Here is a 22,646-nt window from a genome sequence, read left to right as displayed (position 1 = left end):
CTGTTAAACTTGGCTTCCGGTCATTTGAACAAAGGCGATACGGCGATGCAGGGGAAGTATCAGGTGAAGCATCAACTATGCGGCGATCGATTGATCGAGCCTAGCCGGACTCCTTCCTATACAGAAGGAAGGCTAGGCTCGATCAATCGATCGCCGCGTAGTGGACACTTCCCCTGAAACTTTCCCTGCATCGCCGTATCGCCTTTTTCAAATGACCGAAAGCCAAGTTTTTTTAGGGCTCTGGCACACGGGGAGATTAGTCGCCCGCGGCAAAACTCCCTGTTCGCGGGCGACTAATCTCCCCGAGTTGCCTTCCCCTGCCATCCCATCGGCGACAATGTAAGTCGCCGGTGGGATGGCAGACGCGGCGGGGCGATTTCGGGAAATCGCCAAAAAAGACTCGCAAGTCTAGCAAGCTGCAGGCAGTTTATTGGGACATAGAGGCAGTCTGCGACCATAGTACTCATGAACATAGAATTTAAGCTCTTCTGGGCAGGAATCTCATTTTAGTTGCATATGGCATCTCCTAGCATGTATGCATTTGTTCTTGCTGGTTAATTCATATTAACCTTTGTTTGTGTTTAGGCCTTGTAAGCACTTCATGCACTTGTGGTATTGTATAAATAATAAATACAGTATATGGGTTTTATGATGTTCTCAGTGACACTGGTGTATTGCTTTAAGATTCAGACTGTGCAGTCTGGCTTGCAGCCTGTGGTGTTGGAAGCAATATTAGAATATCTACCTATATGCTACTAGTTTACTCATTATTAGCCTGTTTGGATGCCATACATATTGTCTGACTGCTGTCCACGAGAGCAAGTGTCTCATTTACTGGCTAAATTATAGGCGAGTTACGATTAGTCCTGCTGCTGTACACTCCTGCATGTGCAAGGACATTTAGGGGCATATTTTTATAGTGTGTAAGTCAACATCACTGGTGATGATGCCTATAGTCACCAATCAGATCTTTGTTTTTGTTTTCTAACTTGTAGATGACCATTCAAATCTAATTGCTAATTGGTTGCTATGGGCAACATCACTGGTAATGTTGGCTTACACACTATATAAATTGCCCCTTCCCGTTCATCTTGAGCATAACATTACAGACCTCATATATCTATAACTGACCAAATATACCAGTTTGGGACTATTCTGTTGTAATCATCCAGCTGACTTTTCCTCCCTCAGGAAATAGCTTTCCTACCCACTGTTCCGGGAGGGGTTAAAAGCGCATATTAATTGAGACAGGCTTTATCAGAAATCTTTGTACCAAGCATCTTGATGAGTCCTCTTAAAGGACAAAAAGGTGTTTAGGATGCAGGGCACGCACAGCTCTGGTTATATCTTCTTCTTCTGAAAGATTGGAAGATATATTTTGCTCTTTTCGTTGATATGGGTCAGGCTGTCATAGAAATTTACTGCTACATGAACAATTACTTCTCTCTTTACACCACTAGATTTAGGGAGCAGGAGAATATCAAGATTGTCTGGAAATTTAACCCCAGCTTGTGTATGTTTATAACAGGATTTGGTCATGCCTTTCCAGGAACCGCAAGTAGATGACAAAAGTGATGAAGTTGATCCTCCCTCTGAAGAAATTGATGAAAGTAGGTTAATTGCATGTCATACAAAATCTTCAACATGCAACAAAACATACCGTGTCAGAGACTGTACCCACCTTCTACATGCTTATGTCTTGTGCAGATATTTAGGGCTAAATTATGCAGCATTCCAGCATCATTTGGAAACTCACAGAGAACTTGTTTTGCTTGCACTTACATAACTGTTTGGTCTGCACTGGTGTCACGACCAAATGCACTGTGCCCTTTTTGAAATATGAACAAAAACATGTGAACCCCATTACAGCTTGCATCTGTTCAGACACTTGGGTGATTAATCAGATATCAATAAGAAAAATGAATTGTCCTAGGAAAGTGCTAGTAAAACCAAAAGCAATCACTTTTTTCTTTTCTCTCTTAGTTTCCATTATTGCTCCAAGAAAACATGAGAATCGTAAGGATGGATCTGAGGTGAGAGTCCAAAGATAGTGAAATCTGTATAGAAATCTATATAGACTGAATTTATGGGACATTGTAAGTCTGTATACCTTATTAATGAGCTCTGTTCCCCCTTTAAAGCACAAATAGTGTTTGGATGATAAATTCCTGTAGCAGGAGAGAAAGGACTTCTGAAAGTTAGAGAAGACCATTTTGCTCTCAGAGAATACACATTTCCACAAGCAGACAGTCACTGTTTTTAACCCTTTCTTAAAGTAGTACTTCATAGTATATTGGAAGCTTCTTGAAAATAATTACCATCTCTTCACACAAAAATATTTGTATAAATGTTAGAAGATAGAACTGTGTATCCTTTTGGGGGCTCTGCTATAGGTCCTGAATATAATCACAAACAGGCCATTCTAAACATTTTACATTACTTGCACATTATCCTCAAAGAATAACACATCATTTCATACCAAACAGCAGATGTGTCCCAGTGCTCCAAGGCCCAAGAGAGCTCATCCACTTCTCTCCTTTTCCCTATAAAATGCAAGTGGGGAGAAGCAGATGGTATTGCCAGGTTCCTAGCCCTAAAAAAGGAATCTGTTTTATTGTATAGCTGTAAAATCAGAAAGTTCATGGTGCTGTGGAATTTTTTTCTCAGCTATTGTTAGTCCCTCCTTATCTGCAGTTTCTAGGACTAGGTTTGCCCTTAGAGAAAAAAAGCCTAAATAACTCAGCAAAAAACAGTTTAATGTGTTAGGACATAGCTTAATGGTTAAACTGGGTTTTTTCTTCCATCTGCATCTGGTTGACATGACATACTGTGCCCTTTGACAGAAGTTTCTATAGTACTGCTTATGATAATGTCTGCTTATAAACAATAGAGGAAGCTGCTGTATTAATGTTGATTGTAAATGCCACAGTCAGTGCATGATAGTCCTCTGGTGTTTGTATAAATATCTATGTACATATAAGGAATGCTCTGTGCAAGTTAGCCAGCCCTTCAGCCTACAAACATGGTTGGTCAAATTGGCCAGTAAGGGACCTGGTATTGAAATAAAGATTAGCATTGCAGCTATATATTCTCTTTGGGCAATTATTGTAAGGGTTTGCTTTGTGATATAGTTAGTCTTACTGCTTTCCTGACTAGAAGTATCATTCCTTTGTTGCAAACACATAGGCAGAAACAGGCATTTGGTCAGATTTATCTGCCCTTATGTGCCCAGCTTGTTTGGCTGAAGCTAAACAGTAAATGGCAGAGCTGCAAACACTTTCCACTAGCACCTATCACTTTCCAACATGCTACAATTTCTTTCTGATTGTTTTAGGACCTTAAACCAGTCATTGATGGAATGGATGGGATTAAAATCTCCCAAGGATTAGGACTTCAAGACTTTGAACTTATACGGGTGATTGGAAGAGGAAGCTATGCCAAAGTACTTCTGGTGCGCTTAAAAAAGAATGACCAGACCTATGCTATGAAAGTAGTGAAGAAAGAACTTGTACACGATGACGAGGTACGGATGAGCCCTGGTGTGGTACAAAGATATCTCTCTTTTTATAGTTTTGTCGCTGCTCCTTAATGGCACCCATTTACTTGCTCTTGTTTAAGAGCCTATTATAGATTTTTGAGTGTTCTGTTTGCCATTATTAAACCATGCACTGTGTAAAGTACCTGTGTCCATTACAGTTTGTCATTATGTGAATGAGCTTTAGCTTAATAAGATGCACTAGCTGCAGCGGGTGTCTCTGATAAGTGGCTAATCTACATTACAGGAATCAAAACTGCCCAGGCAATCCCTAGCCTTCCGGGCAGATAATGTAATGTGTTCTTAGTGTTTCATTAATTAAAGCAATTAATCTTATGTCCTTTTCTTCTGTCTCATTTATTCCACTAGTTGTTATCTTTTATGCACAGTAAGTTTTTACACATGTGTCACAGACATGTTACATAGGACTTTAACTATCCAAACAATATTCTAGCTATTTTAGCTCAGGGCCACCACTAAAATATTGTTGTATTTGTACGGGTCTTCTAGAAAATTTTTATGTCCCAAAAGTCAGCATGAATTAAATTAGTTAATGTCTTTGCTCCGATAAACTTACTTTAACAGATATTATATTTATAGTGTATTTGTGGCAATAACTAAGGTTTTAAAAAAACAAAAAAAACAAACACAAGTCTGTAAAAACCATATGATTATGTAAAAATATGTATTTATATAAAAAGACACAGATACTGGAATATTGTTAATATCAGAAATTCTGAGATTCAGTGTATTTGCTTGAATCTTATTTTAGGATTAACAGTCCTTAAAGGAACAGTAACACCAAAAAAAGAAAGTGTTCTAAAGTAATTGAAATATAATGTGCTGTTGCCCTGCAATGGTAAACTGGTGTGATTGCTACAGAAACACTACTATAGTTTATATAAATACGCTGCTGTGTAGCCATGGGGGCAGCCATTCAAGCTGGAAAAAAGGAGAAAAGGCACAGGTTACACAGCAGATAACCGATAAGACACCATTGTACTCTACAGGGTTTATCTGTTAGCTGCTATATAACCTGTGCCTTTTCTTCTTTTGAATGGCTGCCCCCATGGCTACACACCAGGGTTTATATAAACTCTAGTAATGTTTCTGAAGCAAACACACAACTTTTATCAGTGCAGGGCAGCAGAACATAATAGATTAATTTCTTTAAAATATATACATTTTTTGGTGTTACTGTTCCTTTAAAAGAGAGAAAAATCCACTTAGCCAGCATAGGCCTTCACAAGCCCACCTCCCTAACCACCACAACTTTGCCCCCAAAATGGCCCTGCCCCTCCTTAGCAGTCTTACTAAGGCAGGTTTGGCAGCTTCAGTTCTGCTCCCTTCCTCCAAAAAGGAGCATGCACTTTAAAGGCCGGGGCACACATAGCAGATTGTTGTGTGTTGATCTGCTTTCATGCGCTCACTCCTGAAGCTCCATTTAGAGGCACAACGTTGGCTTGGAGCTATGCAGAGCGGATGTCATCATGAAAATGCATACTTTCCTGTTTTAGCTCCAATATCCGTTCCATGTAGTTCCACACAGGCCGATGCCAGCCCTGTCAATGGAGCTGCATGAGGGCGCACATGAAAGCACATCAGCTTTCCCTGGCCTGTGTCAAGAACACAGAGAGAGGAAAGCAGACAATCTGCTATGTGTGCCCCTGCCCTTAAAAGCTGATCAGGCTTCTTGTGCACATGATCCTGGTGGATGATGGGTGCCAGAGAGTGGGTAAGTGGAAGTTAAGCAGTTGCACATGGCAGGTACTAACCCTACTGTTCAACTCTCATTGTGGGGAGCAAGGTGATAGCAGGAATATTTGGTGAGGGAGGTAGAAGGATCAAGGCTGAAAGGATGGGGGAAAGGTAGTAGTAGTAGTAGTAGTATTGCATTTACTCTTTCCTATTCTTGTACTGCCTTTTCTGTCTGCACACATGGTGTTGCCTTGATACACACGCCACTTATGGTTTAGTTGCCATTTTGTAACGTGCTGACCAGAAAACTATGATTTTCATATGTATGAAACCTTATAGCTCAGTCAAAGCAACTGCCATTGTTTTTTAGGATATTGACTGGGTGCAGACGGAGAAGCATGTATTTGAGCAAGCATCCAGTAACCCATTTTTAGTAGGCCTGCACTCCTGCTTTCAGACGCCAAGCCGGTAAGCACTTTTGTTATGTCTGCTGCTAGCAATTTTTATTTTTTCCAAGATAACAAGTTCTGTGTGCTATAAACTATACATGTAAATATCCTGTTTATATTGTGCCTATTTTCTTTCCAGTAAGCTTTATTGGATCAGCTAGAGGTTAGGTACGATTTACTTGGGTAAAGGTTAAACTAGAAGGATTTTTTTCTCAATATTTTTTTTTCACTATCAACTTTTATGTAATATGAAAGCACTTTCTAGTTTAAAAACACCTCCAAAGATGTCTTGATTTATTGATGTCCAAAACAGGGAATCAAAAAAATGAAAATTGACTAGATGCTTAATCTTTCATAAATAAGAAACTGTCTTTCTTGATGCAGGAGTCAGAGATTGATAGCTCTAATATATCATTGGTATGTGCTGTCTTTGCCTAGACTAGTATTACAATAAACAGTCATCTGTCAATTAAAATCTGACTCTGACTCCTGCATGAAGAGAGAATAAAGAGACAGATTACTGAGAGGGGGACAGTGAATAATAACATAATCATTTCAGAAACAGTACCGCTTTTTTTTTTATTGATCATATTCTTCCCATGACTTCCTGATATCCAACTCGCTTGTTGCATGTGGAAGCTGTTGGTCATGCATCTTTACTAAAAATGCAGTGGCTGTGGTTTCTTTTTGTGCTAGAGAACAGGTCAACTGGGAATATGGTATTTTGGTTTTCCAGATATAGATAACCTGAGTAACAGATATGCTGCCACCTAGAGCACTGAATGGGAAGAGGCTTATATGAGACAGGCAGTAAGTAGCTGCTAGCTCGAAATATGTTTCAGTGAAACTTTCCAGCCACCAGGGAATGTGATAACAGTTTGTTGAAATAAGACATCCCAGCAATGGTTCCAGGGTACTGGTGAGTTGGTAACCCCTTAACCTTGAATTTTACTTCCGTGACATGTTGGTACTGTAGAGGGATTATCAACCCTAAACATCACAATTCCTGCTGCAGTTATTATTACTTTTTGCAAAAAGTGCCTAGGTAGCTTTTATCACACTGATGAGAATTCATAATATAATGCATTGGAACAAAAAAATGTATGGACATCTATATTCACAATAACTGTGCTGCCTGGTGGTGTTGCCCCTTGGCCAGTGACCCATACTTTTTTCCAGTTATGTTGAAAAAGTTGGGAAATATTGTTTGTGTGTGGATTGCAGATGATTTGCCATGATTGTCATTATTATGTATCCGTGTAAGCTCCTGAGAGAAGGGCCCTCTGGTCCTATTCTTAGTCTGTAAACCCTTGTTTGTTAAATTATTGTAAGACCCCTGTTTTATAAATCATGTTGATGATGATTATCAGTGAGGATGGGTGCCACCCATATGAGTCAGAGAGACGAGGGCAGAATCCTGTAATATATTTTTTGGTACTTTGGATTAATTCTGAAAATAGTTACCTTTTATTTTTTAGGAAAATCTGCATTATTTTTTTTTTTTTAAAGACTTAAAAGCAAATGCATAAACATTTCCCACTGAAATCCTATTAAATGTAAGAGGCACAGCAGTGATTTCTCTTTTCCTTCTTATTCCTACATTTAGGCTGTTTTTGGTTATAGAATATGTGAACGGGGGTGACCTCATGTTTCATATGCAACGACAAAGAAAACTTCCCGAGGAGCACGCCAGGTACATGGGCGATACGAAATCATTTTATAGAGTGGCTTGAAATCTTTCATTTCATTTCACTGCTACAGCACTCAGTATCATATTTGTTATATCTGAAATAAGGAACATGCTGAAATGGATTTTACGTAGGAATGTGCTCAATTCTCTACCTTGGGATTCGGCCTAATCAGAATCTTTCTTAAAGGATTCAGCTGAAAACTGAGATGAAGTTTAACCCTTATTTGCATATGTAAATTAAGGGAAAGAAGGGATTTGGTTTGGCCAGGCAATTAAATAGGTGAGGCTCACTAGAAAGCAGGTTGGGTTTCAGACCTTGGGGTGGTCAAAATTTCCCCTGTGCATTTTCATTTTGCAGTCTGTTGCCTTGAAATATAATGTACTGTTGCTGGTAAAATAAAAAATTGGGTTTGCTTCAGAAACACTTTTATGATTTATATAATCAGATTACTGAGCAGCTATATTGGCGGCCATTTAAGGTGATATTGGACTATAGGGCACTAAGGCACATAGGGCCCGATTCACTAAAGTCCGAAATAAGGAGTGCTATTTATAGCATGTGTTAAAAATCTTATCACTTCTTATTTTTCACTCGATTCACTAAAAGGACACTTGTCATAATTAAGAAGCGATGTTCTTGGCGTTATTTATCTTGCGACGACAAATTTTCAAGCAATATATTACGCAGCGCACAACATATTAGGCAGCACGTTGCTTGAAAATATGTCGTCGCAAGATAAATAACGCCAAGAACATCGCTTCTTAATTATGACAAGTGTCCTTTTAGTGAATCGAGCGAAAAATAAGAAGTGATAAGATTTTTAACACATGCTATAAATAGCACTCCTTATTTCGGACTTTAGTGAATCGGGCCCATGATTACATAGCAGAAAACTCTGTGGGATACAATGGTTTTAGTTCTTACACAGAAAGGTAAACATGGTTCAAATGTAATTCATTACTTTTTACAGAACAATTGAATAAAATCCTCTCTCATATAAACATTTATAACCATAACTAGTTTATATTTAGGTACTGGTTGAACAGATACAAATGTAAAGGAAAATATATACACATTTTTTATCTGGCTTGCATTTCTAGTCTTTTCATAAAGACCTTTCACTGTCTGTACTGTGCTTCTCTATTAATTAAATCCCTCCAAAAATAAAAATCTTTATATTCAAACAGTTACAAAATATATGATTTCAGCTACTTTACATACATTACTATAACTTTCCATTACTGGGCCTCACAAACAAATCCCTCTCATTCCAAAACCTTTCAGAATGCCAATCCAGTGAATATATAGGCAAGCTAAAACCGGCAAGCTAAGGGCCCGGGAACACAAACAGCACCAATTGCTGTAGAACTAATGCTGCCATCACAGTTTTCCAAATGAGTTGTTAAAGAAAGTTGCTTGCAATTGCACAGCCAAGTGTTTGGTCATGAATAATTTTTGAAATACATGTATGGCATTTTAATACAGATTTTTTCTTTTAAAGGTTTTATGCTGCTGAGATCTGTATTGCTTTGAATTTCCTGCATGAAAGGGGAATCATCTACAGAGATCTAAAGTTAGACAATGTTCTCCTAGATGCTGATGGTCATATCAAGCTAACAGATTATGGCATGTGTAAGGTAAGGCGCTCCATGGGCAGACATTTCTCCAACTGCATGCAGCCTTAATCACTATGAACACCATTGAACAGCACATATGCTCAGGAAGCTCAGTAGATGCAGGAAGAGGATCACCCCATGGTGCTACTCCAGAAATATCACAGGCCGGTGTAGTTTTTTTTTTTTTTTTGCTAGTGGGAGCACTGGCCTAGGGTATCAGGAAGGTGATTAAAATGATTGGAGGGGTGCCTAACATTTGCCACCCCTAAATGATTAACCCTTTCCTTCTACTTAAATTAAAACTAAATGTAATTTATTTTTCCTGAAAGGAAATTAAGGGATCGTTTTACTTTTATTTTTTTTGCATAAATGGTGCAGTAATAGTTACATGACTATCAGTGAATTTCCTTAATGGGATCTTGTTTTTGTAGATCGAGACACTACATTACATTGTTTGAATGTTGTATTGTTGGGCACAATGTTCATCTTTTGTTGTCTCTTTGTTCTTCTTTATGATTATAAAAATGGCTGCTGTAGAATGTTTTGTGTTTCTTGGGAGAAAAATATATTCAGTGCATATTAGAATATAATTTCTTTCTGTTACAGGAGGGGCTAGGACCAGGAGACACTACTAGCACTTTCTGTGGCACTCCAAATTACATTGCTCCCGAGATCCTCCGGGGAGAAGAATACGGTAAGCAACAAAATTCCAAGGTGCAAATATTTTATCTTGGTGTCTTTCACTTTCTTTATATTTAGGTAAAGGGAATCGGCAGTTCACTAAGTTCACTCTCATAAATGGCCTTGTGAGCTAATGAAAGAAAACATTATCTAAAGAATTTTGCAACAAGATTATGAGAAGTATTTGAATTTGAACAGTGCAATGTGGTCCTTCAGATTTTTTAACCTTCCTAACTAGTATTTGCCTGATTCTGGATAGATATTAGTTAGAGAGACTGTCCTGCTTTCCCCCATACACAGGCCAATAAGTTGCCAGTTTGGTGTGGAGTAGCCATGTAGGCAGTTACTGTCTGACAGATTTATACAACTAGAAACATTTTTAAAAACCAGTATACAGTAGATCCGGAATACTCAGGACCCTGGGGATTTTCCAGACAAGGGATCTTTCCATAATTAGGATCTCCATACAGTACAAGGTGCTGTTTTATTGCTACAGAGAAAAAGGAAATCATTTTAAAAATGTGAATTATTTGATTGAAATGAAGTTTATAGGAGATGGTCTTCCCGTAGTTTGGAACTTTCAGACATCATATTAATGTGTACATATAATATTTTTAAATGATAGTATCCCTTTAAAGCAAAATCTAAACTACATCAGACAACACCCCTTGTGTCAATAATTAGGTTTTCTGCTTTTATATTCAGGGAGTGTTTAACTTTTTTAATGTGATTTAAGAAATGTAGCAGTGTTCATTGATACAAATCTAAATGTGCTGTTATGTCAAAATAACCTAGTATATATTTAAGCTAAATGTACTAATTTTGTTTTAAATCAGATGAGAATTAAGCATTTAATAAGCACTGATCTGAAATATCTCATAGTGGTGAGCCACTTGTGATCGTCTTCAACAGCTTAAATTATTTAGACAGGAGTTCATCAGACAGATTTGAAAGATTTCTCATCAAAGATTATATTTTGCGTTCTTTTCGGCAGGGTTCAGTGTTGATTGGTGGGCTCTGGGGGTGCTCATGTTTGAGATGATGGCTGGAAGGTCTCCTTTTGACATAATTACAGACAATCCAGATATGAACACAGAAGATTATCTTTTCCAAGGTTTGTGAACTGTGTTGTCAGTATTTTTTTGTATGTATGTATGTTATATAGTATATGTTATATACTCTGTAATATGAATAACCAGTGCATGCTCTGTTAATTGGTTATGTGCAATACATTGCTTTCTATTGTAAATGGATGTGATGAATTTGCTGCCATGTTCTTACATTGTATAGACTAGTAATCTGTTACCTAGGTTAGTGATTTATCAGATAGGTATATTGGGCAATAGGTTAAAGATGTTGGATGGGTTAGTTATTGGACTAACCGTAAATTCTTAAAACTAAGGATGAATATTACAGGGGACTGCCTTTTCCCCACTTGCAGTTTAGTCCAGAAGGAAGCTTCATGCCAGTGGACAGATCTGTGTTCTGTCAGAAGGGAATCATCACTCACAAACAGGGCTGGATCCTCTCAGTAGCACTCTCTAGATGCATTCAAGACCCAGACAGCACCAGCATGGCTTGTAGCACAGGAGCTGTTTATTGCTATGTTGTCTTGGCTCTGTCTGTCATGTTCAAATCTAAAAAAAAAAAAAAAAAAAAAAAAAAAGTAATCAAAGAAGAGACAAGGCAATGAGCAGAAAGTATAGGGAGAATACATTTAAAGAAGCTCAAATTGATAGCAAAGCATGGATTTAGCTGATGTTTGTTACCTACATCACAATTGTCTATTTCTCAGGGGCTAGATGTAGAATATGTAATGTATTTTGTTAATTTAAACTCCGCAATTACTATGATGGTTTTTACAGAACAGATTTTGGACCCAACTAAACATCTATTTTTCTATCTAATACCCAGTTATTCTTGAAAAGCCAATTCGGATTCCAAGGTTCCTCTCTGTGAAAGCTTCCCATGTCTTAAAAGGATTTTTAAACAAGGTATGTATTGGTTTGGATTCAAAAGCCATCTAAGGGCAATTACAAAACTATATATTTATTTAAAATGTGAGTAAATATCAGCAATGCCTAAAGTAAATGATCTCTTAAAGAGCCCTTCAATATTAGCTTAGTTTTCTCTAAAGTGCTTTATGAAAAGCATAATAAAATGAATAATAATAATAATTTAAAAACATAACAGGTGCATTTATATCTAGAAGAATGTGTTGCTAAAAAACGAAAAATCTGTGCACAAAACGAATATATATGGGTAAACTAAAGCACAGTATAAGTATGAATAAGTTAGTTAGAGAATGGTGTACTACAAGCACCACAGACTTTCTTATTGCAGTTCAGATAAATGGTCTCATTCAGTAAACAGTGGCACCTTGTTTTTGAGTCCTTCCCACATTCGTCACATTTTCCTGTAAGCTAAATGTTTATTTTTTCTGTACATTAAATCTGCCACAGCATCAGTCCATTTGGTTTTACTTGGTGTTAGGTAGTTAGTTTAAAACTGGTGTGTTGGCTGTGTAAGTATATCTGTTATAAACGAGAGAGAGAAAAGACCCCTGACTCATGGTTTTTTTTCAATTTCTTTTTGCTGTTTAAAAGTACTGATTTCTGCAAGTGCATGGAAAAGCAATGAATTCTCTTAATACAGCAAAAAGTTTGCATAACCTAAAAGATTTGTAAAGTAATCAAATTATGCACCTCCTGCCCTTTCTGCAGAACCGATGAGGAGAGCATAGAGCCAGTGACCGTAGGCAAATTACAAAAAGCAATGTGCTAGGCAGGAAACTGCAAAAACATATGCACCACCTGCAGGGTCCAAAAATTGCTCCTGCCCAAGCCTGGGGAGAATCCAAATTAAAATGAAAATGTAACTTCTATTATTTAATAAATGTACAGACACAAACCTTTAAAACTAATTTCACTAATAATAATAATTCAGCTTTAGTGTCCAAGTAACAGGATTTGGAGAGAATGGACTTCATACCGAGCTGCTGAGGTGAAATTGGGTACATATGGGAAATACTTCAAATTGACGAACTTGTCCTACCTATGTCCAGATATCTGCCACCTGACTTTGCCTAAACCTGAGCTTACTCCAACACAGGTCACTCTCCCCAGGCCCAATAGCTCTCCTGTAGCCTGTTACCTAAATGTGCAACGTGCTACAAAAAGTATATAAATATTTTCAATAATTGCTGTTAAACACGATTATGTCACATGTTATAAAAGTACTGTTTATCAATAAGATACAAAAAAAATATGGGTTGGCACGCTCTGACCAAGATAGTTTATAGAAGATATGGCGCAGAAGCCACCATGCAAACAGATGAAAGAAAGGACTTCAATCATATTTGTATATACAGGTGTAGGATCTATTATGTGGAATGCTCAGATATGGTATTGTAATAAAGATTACAAAAATATCCCTTAAGTCTGCTAAAATTCATTAAATAAAGCTAAACCCAATTGGATTGTTTTGCTACCAATATGGATTCATGCAGCTTAGTTGGTATCAAGTATAAAGCACTGTTATATTATTCCAGAGAAAAAGGAAATATTTTTTAAAAATTAAAGCTTAAAATGGAGTCTATGGTAGATAGCCTTTCTGTAATTTGGAACTTTCTGTATAAAGGGTTTCCAAAATAAGGGCTGCTATACTTGTTACATATTTATTGCATTTTATGATTATTTTGTTATTGTAATTATAGCCCGTGGCATTGATTGCAGCTTTATCTCCTAAACTAAATGCCTGAATGCTAGATTTATAATAATTTTAACAAAAACCTTTCTAAATGTATTTCAAGGATCCGAAAGAAAGACTTGGGTGCCAGCTTCAAACTGGATTCTCTGATATTAAGTCACATACCTTTTTCCGCAGCATAGATTGGGATATGGTAAGAATGATTTGTTTTCTTTTCCCTTTCTTCCATCAAGTTCTGCTGTGCTCTGTATGGGTTTCTTTAAATAAGCAAGTAATTCCTTAGAAAACTAAGATCAGTGTGAGGCTAATATGGCAATTTGGCTACTGATGGTAGTGCGCCTCCTGGTGATTGGCAGGACACATTTGTAGCTGTCACTAGTTGTAGAGAAGGGTGTATCCAGACAAACACTGGGCTCTTGCCTGCCCTGCATGTAGAACTGATGATCAGATGTGACTTGGAGTTATCTTCCTCTCATAATGTCATAGCATCCCCTGGTCTCTGTTCAGTGAGCAAGCAGTTTTCCCTCTGTTACATTTGGAGGCTGTGTGTGCATCATACATGCACCTTTATGGTTGTCCCCAAGCCACTGCTTGTAGTTAAAGGGGTGGTTCAACTGTTAGTATGTAATAGAATGACCTATTCCTAGCAAGTTTGCAACTGCTTTTCATCACTTTTATAGTTTTTTTTAATTATTTACCTTTCTCTTCTTCCTCTTTTCACTGGGTCACTGAAAAGGCTACAAATATATTATTATTGTTGTTAATTTTTATTACTTATCTTTCAATGTAGGCCCTCTACTATTCATATTCCCACCTTTAGTTTAAACCACTCCTTGGTTGCTAGAATAAGTACCCTAGCAATCAGATAGCCGCTAAAATAACAAATGGAGAGCTGCTGTACAAAAAGCTCAGTAACTGAAAAGCCATAAAAAATGAAGACCAATTGTAAATTGTCTCAGAATATCAATGTCATACATCATAATACCTTACACTAGCAGATAAGGCTAATATGGCACAATACTATAGATGGTAAATTACATTGTTGCAGAGACCCATAGCAAACAATTATCAGTTAGTTCTAGCATAAGTAATAAACTCAGACCAAAGATTTGATTGATTGCTGTGGGTACTGCGGTGTTGCAGTTTAACACCATCTTAAATTAGTGGATATTACTTGTAGCTGGCAACAAATAAGATCAATAATACCAATAATAAGGCTTTCCTTATAGCAAATAAGGAAATCAATATATCTATCCAGCAAAAAGAAACAGATACTTATTTTCCTCAGTTGTATAAGGTTATTTTTGTGCTTGAAAGAATGAGCAAAGTACAAAAAACGTTGCAGAACCCGCAGACTGCTCCCTTGAATACAGCGCTGCCTGTGTTTTGTTACTTTGTTTCCGGTTGGTGTCGCCCACTCTCCCTTTTGTGTTGTGCCTTCTGACACACAATCTGATTGGTATAAGAAGCAAGCTGCAAATAAAAGATTCCAGTCTGAAAACCCACTGCACTCTGGGAACAGTTATGTGAAGATGGTATTTCACACTTATTATCTACTGCTGGTTCTTGTTCTGTCCAGGGCCCATTTTCCCATTTCCTCCCAATCCTGCACCAACGTATGGATGTAAGAAACAACTCCATGTGTATCATCTCTAAGGTGGTCAGTAGGGGGCAGCAGAATCTTATCTGTATTGAAAAGCATCTGTTTTATTTTCAAGGATTTGTTATAACTGTTGTTTCTAATAGACATTCATTTTTCCATAAAGTAAGAGACTCATGGGAGAGTAATCTATGCAAGTCCCAGCGGGCACCTTGTGCACCAGAATGTGTGGAAATGCCAGATAAAACACTTGGGCAGAGAGACTACCATAGCAATGACTGCTTGTGGCATTGGAATAAGTGATATTATTTAATAGCTATAGCCAAGAAATACTTTACAGGCCCCACAGCAGTTGGCATTGCTGTGTGCCCAGGAACATTCCACACTGTTCAGTTTTAGGAGCAGGTGCGGCACCTGTGTATACTGTAGGCAAGGTTATGCTTGAAATGTTTTATATGTATGTATATAATTATATAGATGCATTTCCTCATAGGCTTATTTTAACCAGTGTAATCCAAATTAGCGATTATATACTGACATCTAGTGGCCATGTTGTGTTGCTATATACTGTATATCACTTGCTTAAAGGGAAAAGAGAACAGTTGCTGTACCTTTGTAAAAAAAATATTTTCATAAACTAATAGGACTTGTAATATCCATATGTCCAATGTGTCACCATTTATATATATATATATGGCAAAGAAAGCAATATCCATTAAACTAGTTAATTGCATCTTTCTAGTGTATCTTATGATTCATCTGTTAAAGTGAAAGCACCCTGGATTTGGTTCCAGATATGACCAAACCCAAATGCCTGGCCGAACTATTCTGTAACCTTTAAAATATTGATTGGAGCAAGTGAGATTACTCAAGATCATTTAACATGATGAGGATTTTTGGTAAATGCACCACCCCCCCCCGTATCACCATAACTGTATATAACCTGGCTGTTCATTTCTGTGTGGGTAAGGCAACTGCTTGGGGTACAGTTACCTTTCCCTCACTCCTAATGGAAAGGCACAAGTGCTGAAATTGCTGCTATAACCTGGGCATTGGTTCTCCCATAGGAAGGAGTTAGGATGCCCAGCTCATACTCAGTGCTGCTGCCTGGACCAGTTGCAATTTAGCTGCTCATTTGCAGGACCATATGCTGACTTTGAATGTAGAAGCAAAATGTTACATTCTGGGCTACATGCATATCTGGCTCACAGGCCCTAAGCCACTACCCACACCCCGTGCATTTGGAATCACGTTCTGTTAGAGTACTTTCTGCTTATATAGTAATCTTATTATTATTGTTATTATTGCTTTATTAGCTCAATTGGGAGGAAATTGTTGGTGTTTGTTAAAATGCCATTTAGCAATGAGCCAGTATGTCAGACATGCAGTGGTACTGTGTGCGTGCTGGCCAGACATCACTGGGTTTGTGTGCGTGCTTACTGATAACGCGCAGTGTTGCTTGATTTGGTGACATCAAGTGGCGCAGTTATAAAGGAACCCGTAGGAATTACCAGTCATGCAGTTGGTCTGGCAGCTGAGAGCAGGGGGCGTCGCAGTTCCAGAATTTGAAGGGGTTGGGGTGGGGGGTGGTCAAGCACTGCATGGAGATCCTGCTGCTGCTGGCATTGCTTTTCCTCTGCACCCACCCATAAGTGCTGTAATCTCAAAAATCAGCTGCTGCTGTCATTATGTTCCTTAGCTGCTTTATATGGCTGCCTCTCTGCCCTCCATGAACTGTCTTTGCTTTGACTGGACAAAAACTGGAGACTAAAAAGTTAATCTCCCTTCCGCATGTGGTATGTTGGGGAGGGGCCGCATGTGCTATGTTGGGGAGGGGCCGCATGTGCTATGTTGGGGAGGGGCCGCATGTGCTATGTTGGGGAGGGGCCGCATGTGCTATGTTGGGGAGGGGCCGCATGTGGTATCTGTATCACTAAGGATTTCTGTTAAGCAGTACATGGGACAAGTGGGAGATTTCCAGCATTTGGACCCCACTAGTTATAGCATGCCCTGGCAAGAGAATGCTGGGAATCACTGTGTGTGCCATAGCACTTACATTAGATGGCATCACTGTAACACACACAGGGCGAGGCCTGAGAGAGAACAGGGCACCAGCATTGGTTTCATGCCATGTTCTTGATGTGACTGTGTCAGAGGGCAGATCTGAAGGCTCCTGGGTACCAGCAGGCACAGTGCACAGGAATAAAATGTAATGCCCGTGTGTGAGGGCCTGTGAGGCTATTGAGGCCCTTTCTTTAGTATACTGCTGGGGCTACACGGGGCAGGATGGGGCTCATTGTATGAAAGTAGCAGTGTAAAATGAAAGGAGGGAGGATTCATTAAGTTGCTTTTGTTTGACACACAAATCAGCACCAATTTAGATAACTGCTCATCCTCCCCCCCCCCCCAAAAAAGAGAAACTATAGGTGACTTTAATAAAAAAAAAAAAAAAAATCAAACATTCTCATTAGCTCATTGGCTTTTGAAATATTCTATATTTTCTATATTCTACATTCTCGCTGTATTTCACACTTTGCACTTTCTTTGGAATGCCCTGTGCTTGGCACCTTTGGGTGACGGTTACTGTTCGGCAGGTATAGCCGGAGCCCTTGTACAACTTACTTTCCCAACTGGGGCAAAAACTTAATTTTTTTTTTTTTAGGTAAAATGTAGAATTTTGGAATATTACAAAGCTAATAGTGTTCAGTGGTTTGATAGTGAACCTATAAAGTAAACAGATATATTTATAGGACTGTCCCTGTGTAAAGGAGAGGTGTTATTTACACACCGCTTTACGCTACAGATATATAGATATCTAAATAAAACCCTAAAACATCTGATATAACTGATCTATATTTGCTGACTAAAATAACAAGTGTTTAACCCTCTGGTATTGATTTGTTGTGTATCTAATTAATGTAGGGAAAGCAACTGGCCAAAGGTGAAATATAATAGAAAGTATAGGGAGGGTGGATATTGCTATATTCTTATATTATCGGTGAGTTGTAATGTTACTATACTGAGGCAGGAGTCAGTGAGTGCAGCACAGCATGTTAATACGCTCAGGCCCTGACTGCAGTTCCAGTACAGACACGCGGGCATTACACCTGCGCTGGCACTCTCATGCCTCACACATACTCCATCTTTCCATTCTGCCCTGTGGGTGTGGGACACCGAGGGACACGTAGCAATTGATCAAGACCTATTTGTCTGCATTTCACACTGTTTTCCCATGGGTGCAGGCCCACAGGGCAGAATGAAGCCACTTACACTGGCATTGCCATTTCATGGAATGTAACTAAAATTGCACTGCAGGGCAGAGATGGGAATGCCCGTGGCCTCGCACCTCTCAGGAGCTATATTACCGGACGCACGATGTATAGTACAGGTTTCTGTGATAACTGCTTATAGCTGCTGTTAGGATGCCTTTGCCTGTTTTAGAGAAAATACAATATTTTGGATTAGCAAAGGCATTTTGGTTCCTGAAGAGGCCAAATGTTATAAAATATAAGGATGTTATAAGTTACAGAGGTGTTCCATGACCATATAAAAGTGTGAGCCCAAAGGCAGTATGCAGTTATTCAGTTTGTGAGAATATATATATATATGTACAGGCTGTGCTGGTTTCTGTGCAAGTTTTGCAGCTTTTTCTGTGTTTTTGCGCCAGAACTGTGAAGTAACAATGTACCAATTCTGAGCCGCTTCCATTTCAGCTTTATGTATCAGTAATGGCCAGTGTATCCCATCCATCTGGCACATAATATGGGGTCTCGGACAGCAACATATGTTTTACTTGTTATTTCTTCTTTCTTTGTAGTTGGAGAAGAAGCAAGTCGTCCCTCCATTCAAACCTCAGATAACTGATGATTATGGGCTGGAAAACTTTGATACTCAGTTTACCAGTGAGCCCGTGCAGCTCACACCCGACGATGAGTATGTTGCTTTATGGCTTGTGTACATGCAGAGTAGCTTGCCAAACCATCTGTAGTGGCACAGGAGGCAGCACTGACTGGCACACATATAATACATACACACCTGTACAGCAGGGTATTATGTAGTACCATCTGCTGCATTTGGTACTGATATAAGCAAGAACTCTACATGGACACTATGATTATTTTTACTCACATTGATCAGACCAGCGGGATTGAAAACACCTTAGACAGTCATATGCCCTTACATTACAGTGACCCCTGCTGGTCACAGACCATAATGACAATATAAAGATACTAATAAAGGCCTATTGAGTTCTAGCAATTTACTATTCATCATTATTGATTGTTATTGACTCCACTGTTGTTTTTGTTCTTCTTTTGCAGAGAAACAATAAAACGAATAGACCAATCTGAGTTTGAAGGTTTCGAATACATTAACCCATTGTTGATTTCTTCAGAGGAGACTGTATGAAGGACTGGAATCTCTCTATGGACAAATAATACGATTGATCCCGAACTTGTATCCTTAACTACAGTATATGCATGCAAGGCTGGAAAACTAATGCAGGGTTGTGAATAAAAGGCCAGTTCTACAAGATTTGCTGCTGCTGCCGCTGCTGCTGAAATTCCCTATTGAAGGAGAAGTGTCTCTGGGCTGTAGCTGCAACCCTTTTCCAACACAGATATCTCTGGCTACGTTACACACTAGATTCGTATTCTTGTGCCTGCCTCATGAAGGTTCCACAGTATCTGCCAATTAAATGTAGCCGTGAGGTTGTGTGTAGAGGAACTCTTCATTTTAGGCAATCAGATAAGCAAATTGCTTCCTCTAGTGCATTAAACCAGTGTGCTCCAGTCAGTGGAACCAGATGGAAAATCAGGGCAAGAAACCTGGAACTATGGACTGAAAGCCTTCTCCTGCTGTCCCTAGTATGGCACTTGTACATCTGACATATTTCCATTTGGCAGAACGGGACACTTGGGGGGAAATTCTAAGATTTATGCAGTATATAGACTTATGAGGGAACTCCATAGAAAATATTTGCACTGGAGAAGGTCCCAAGTAGAGAATATATGTGGAGCAAGTCAATAATTATTGGAAAGCTAGAGTCTAAATCAGCAATATTGCACTTAAAAAGTTGATTGTCACTAATTGGGTTCAGCAAAGGCAATAAGCAACCAAAACAAGTTGTTGGGAGGAGAAAACCAATTTGCACATGAAATGGCTTTTTTGGAAAATCAAGATTGCGACGTGCCTAACTCTTAGTTTGTAGCGTGTGACATTGCGCTGGTTGTCATCAGCCGCCACTCAGTGTTTCATGCAAACAATATTCAGCCATAGAAACCCAACATTACCAACAATGCATCTGGAATTCTATATCCCGCTGAGCACACATCCTCTTCTACATATTCGTTTTTCACTCTCTAGGTCACGGATATGTGACGCCCCAGTATTTCCATAGTATAAGCACCATTCAGAATGCGGGGGAAGCTGCAGAACAGTAATGGGAGTGGTTTCCTGTTCACCCCCACCCCCCTTCCTTTTGTTGTATCTGAGGGGGTGGGACTGTGAATATACGATCACTTTGAGCCATTTTGCTCATGACACGGATGTAAGATACTTTATTTACTAATCTAGTCCATTCTATGCAGCTTCTAGTTTACAGGTTGTCCAAGATCCATGTATCCCTTCACTTGAGCTCTATATCTTAACCTAATTTATATATAAATAATATTTATTATTTTCCATGCCTTGGCAGACAGGAACAGTGCAATGAAACGTGTATGGGAAGGGCTGCATGGCTAAGTGATGCCTGAAAGTAAATGAGGGAAACCCACAGCACCTATGTTACGCCAACGTCAAACACATCTTAACAACTTTATGTAGTGTTAGAGGCACATTTATTAATATTTGTGGGCAAATATGGATATTCTATGGGCAACTGCATTTTATTAATGAAAGCTTCTTCAGTTGACACATCCCCAAGTATTCACAAATTCTGAGATAAAAAAAACTCATAATGATGAGGTTCAAAATGAAGTTTCAACCCATTGGCTCACACCTACCGCCATGCCATAGAAATCAGCAGGAAAGTGGCTATTCAAAATTTTATCAAGATTTGTAAGTGTTTTCCTCATAAATCAAGGTCTTCTGAGTCCTCAAATGCATGAAAAGCAGTGAGTCATGAGAATGACCCTCAGTACTTCTTGTGATCATGATTAAGTTCAGATTTAAGGAAAATTGTGATTGCAACGGAGATTAATCACGATTATGCCCATACGCCGCCATTTTTAATAAATGTGCCCCTTATATTTCAGTCATTTTCATTCATGATTCTCCCTTCAGCATTACTGTTCAAGTATTTTGTCACATTGGCATCTTCTACTCATGGGTATCACGTGCCCAATGCTAGGGTTTCCACGTGGGCAAGATCTGGAGTGTAGGATAAAGCCCACAGAGGCACATGACAAGGACAGACTGTAGAATATGGCATCAAAAATGCATTGCACTTTATAGACCCTGGGATTCCTTTGTAGTAATTGCTTAAATGTTGTTTTACTATTATAACAAGATAGGTTTAGGGTAAGGGTGGATTTGGTTCTACCCCATATCTCATTACAAAGCTCATTTAAGTCTCTGAATTCATATCATCCAGGATTGGCACCATGAGAGATTTCTATTGCGAGACCAAACTCTATTGCATCAGGGAGGTAACTGTACAGAGAGGGCACTGGAGCCCGGCAGGGCGCGCAGGGAGAATGAATAATGTGTATATCTGCTCATAGTTTAACAAAGACTTGATTTTCTACATTTACGGCATTACAAACGGTCCTGTGTTGCCAAATGGTTCTGTTGCTCATATGCAAGTGTATCGGGAAACGTTCTGTTCACCATGAAGGGGAAATTTTTTTTTATATAAAAGTATTTGTTTTATAAAGTGAAGAAAATGAAGGCTGTAATTAATTGTGTGGTTTGGGGCAGAAGGGGGTTAATATATGAACACTTTGGCTTTGGATCTTATTTCCTTGTCTTATTATTATTTGGAATAGTAAATGAACCTTCTAGCGAAATGAATGATTGTAAAACAGTAAAATATGTTCTTGTAGTTTTGTAACTTTCCGATCTCGCTGACCAAGTTAATTGTGCAGAGGATGGTCCTACTAATCCATAACAATTGAGATCATTTATATTCTTGCACATTAAAGACTTTACCAAAAAACAAACATCAGGTTTTTATTATTTCTGCAACTTCCTTGCCTTACTTTCTCATGTCCCGCCAATACGGGATCCCTGTTCCAGTGGCCAATCTGCTGAGGGCGAAGATGCAACAATCCGACTGTCATCTGCTCGGTAGATGTTCATGGAAAATGCAAAATTGATATGAAAGTCAAATGTTCATATGGAGGCTTTACATGGACTTTTCATTAAAATAAATGCCTAGTAGCACTTATTAGCACAGCTTATTTTACACTGGGACTCAGGGAGCATTATCTATTTGTATGTGTGTGTGTTTATTAAACAGCCATGATTGATCCAATCTGGTAACCCATTAACCAGAAGAGAAGATGTGAAACATTGGTCAGCCATCAGTGTACTGTTGCTTTAAGGTCATGCCCTTACCTGGCAGCACTGCATCCAATTGTGCAGTTCCCATCTACATAGCATTCTTTCATTAGTTTGGGTGAATGGGCCGCCCTGAGAGGAAGGGGAACATATGGATTGTTCCTAAAC

The 22,646-nt window shown here is 38.8% G+C and overlaps 1 protein-coding gene across 4 annotated transcripts in view; it reads left to right on the top strand.

Annotated features, from left to right (window-relative positions):
- Positions 1 to 22,138, top strand: part of prkcz (protein kinase C zeta) — a 111,771-nt gene extending 89,633 nt beyond the window's left edge. For 3 of the 4 annotated variants that reach the window (XM_012965860.3, XM_012965862.3, XM_012965861.3), the window contains 12 exons: positions 1,529 to 1,610; positions 1,984 to 2,033; positions 3,335 to 3,523; positions 5,604 to 5,701; positions 7,289 to 7,375; positions 8,875 to 9,010; positions 9,596 to 9,683; positions 10,665 to 10,784; positions 11,585 to 11,664; positions 13,482 to 13,571; positions 18,796 to 18,911; positions 19,298 to 22,138. In XM_012965860.3, coding sequence (XP_012821314.1) covers positions 1,529 to 1,610; positions 1,984 to 2,033; positions 3,335 to 3,523; positions 5,604 to 5,701; positions 7,289 to 7,375; positions 8,875 to 9,010; positions 9,596 to 9,683; positions 10,665 to 10,784; positions 11,585 to 11,664; positions 13,482 to 13,571; positions 18,796 to 18,911; positions 19,298 to 19,385 — 1,224 coding nt within the window. In that variant the 3' untranslated portion in view covers positions 19,386 to 22,138. 4 annotated transcript variants of the gene reach the window in all.
- Positions 22,139 to 22,646: the final 508 nt, after the last annotated feature.

This window comes from Xenopus tropicalis, chromosome 7 (genome assembly GCF_000004195.4).
Source record: "Xenopus tropicalis strain Nigerian chromosome 7, UCB_Xtro_10.0, whole genome shotgun sequence".
Classification (NCBI taxonomy): domain Eukaryota; kingdom Metazoa; phylum Chordata; class Amphibia; order Anura; family Pipidae; genus Xenopus; species Xenopus tropicalis.
The sequence above is the reverse complement of the archived record's forward strand: the minus strand, read 5'-3'. Positions and strand labels throughout refer to the sequence as shown.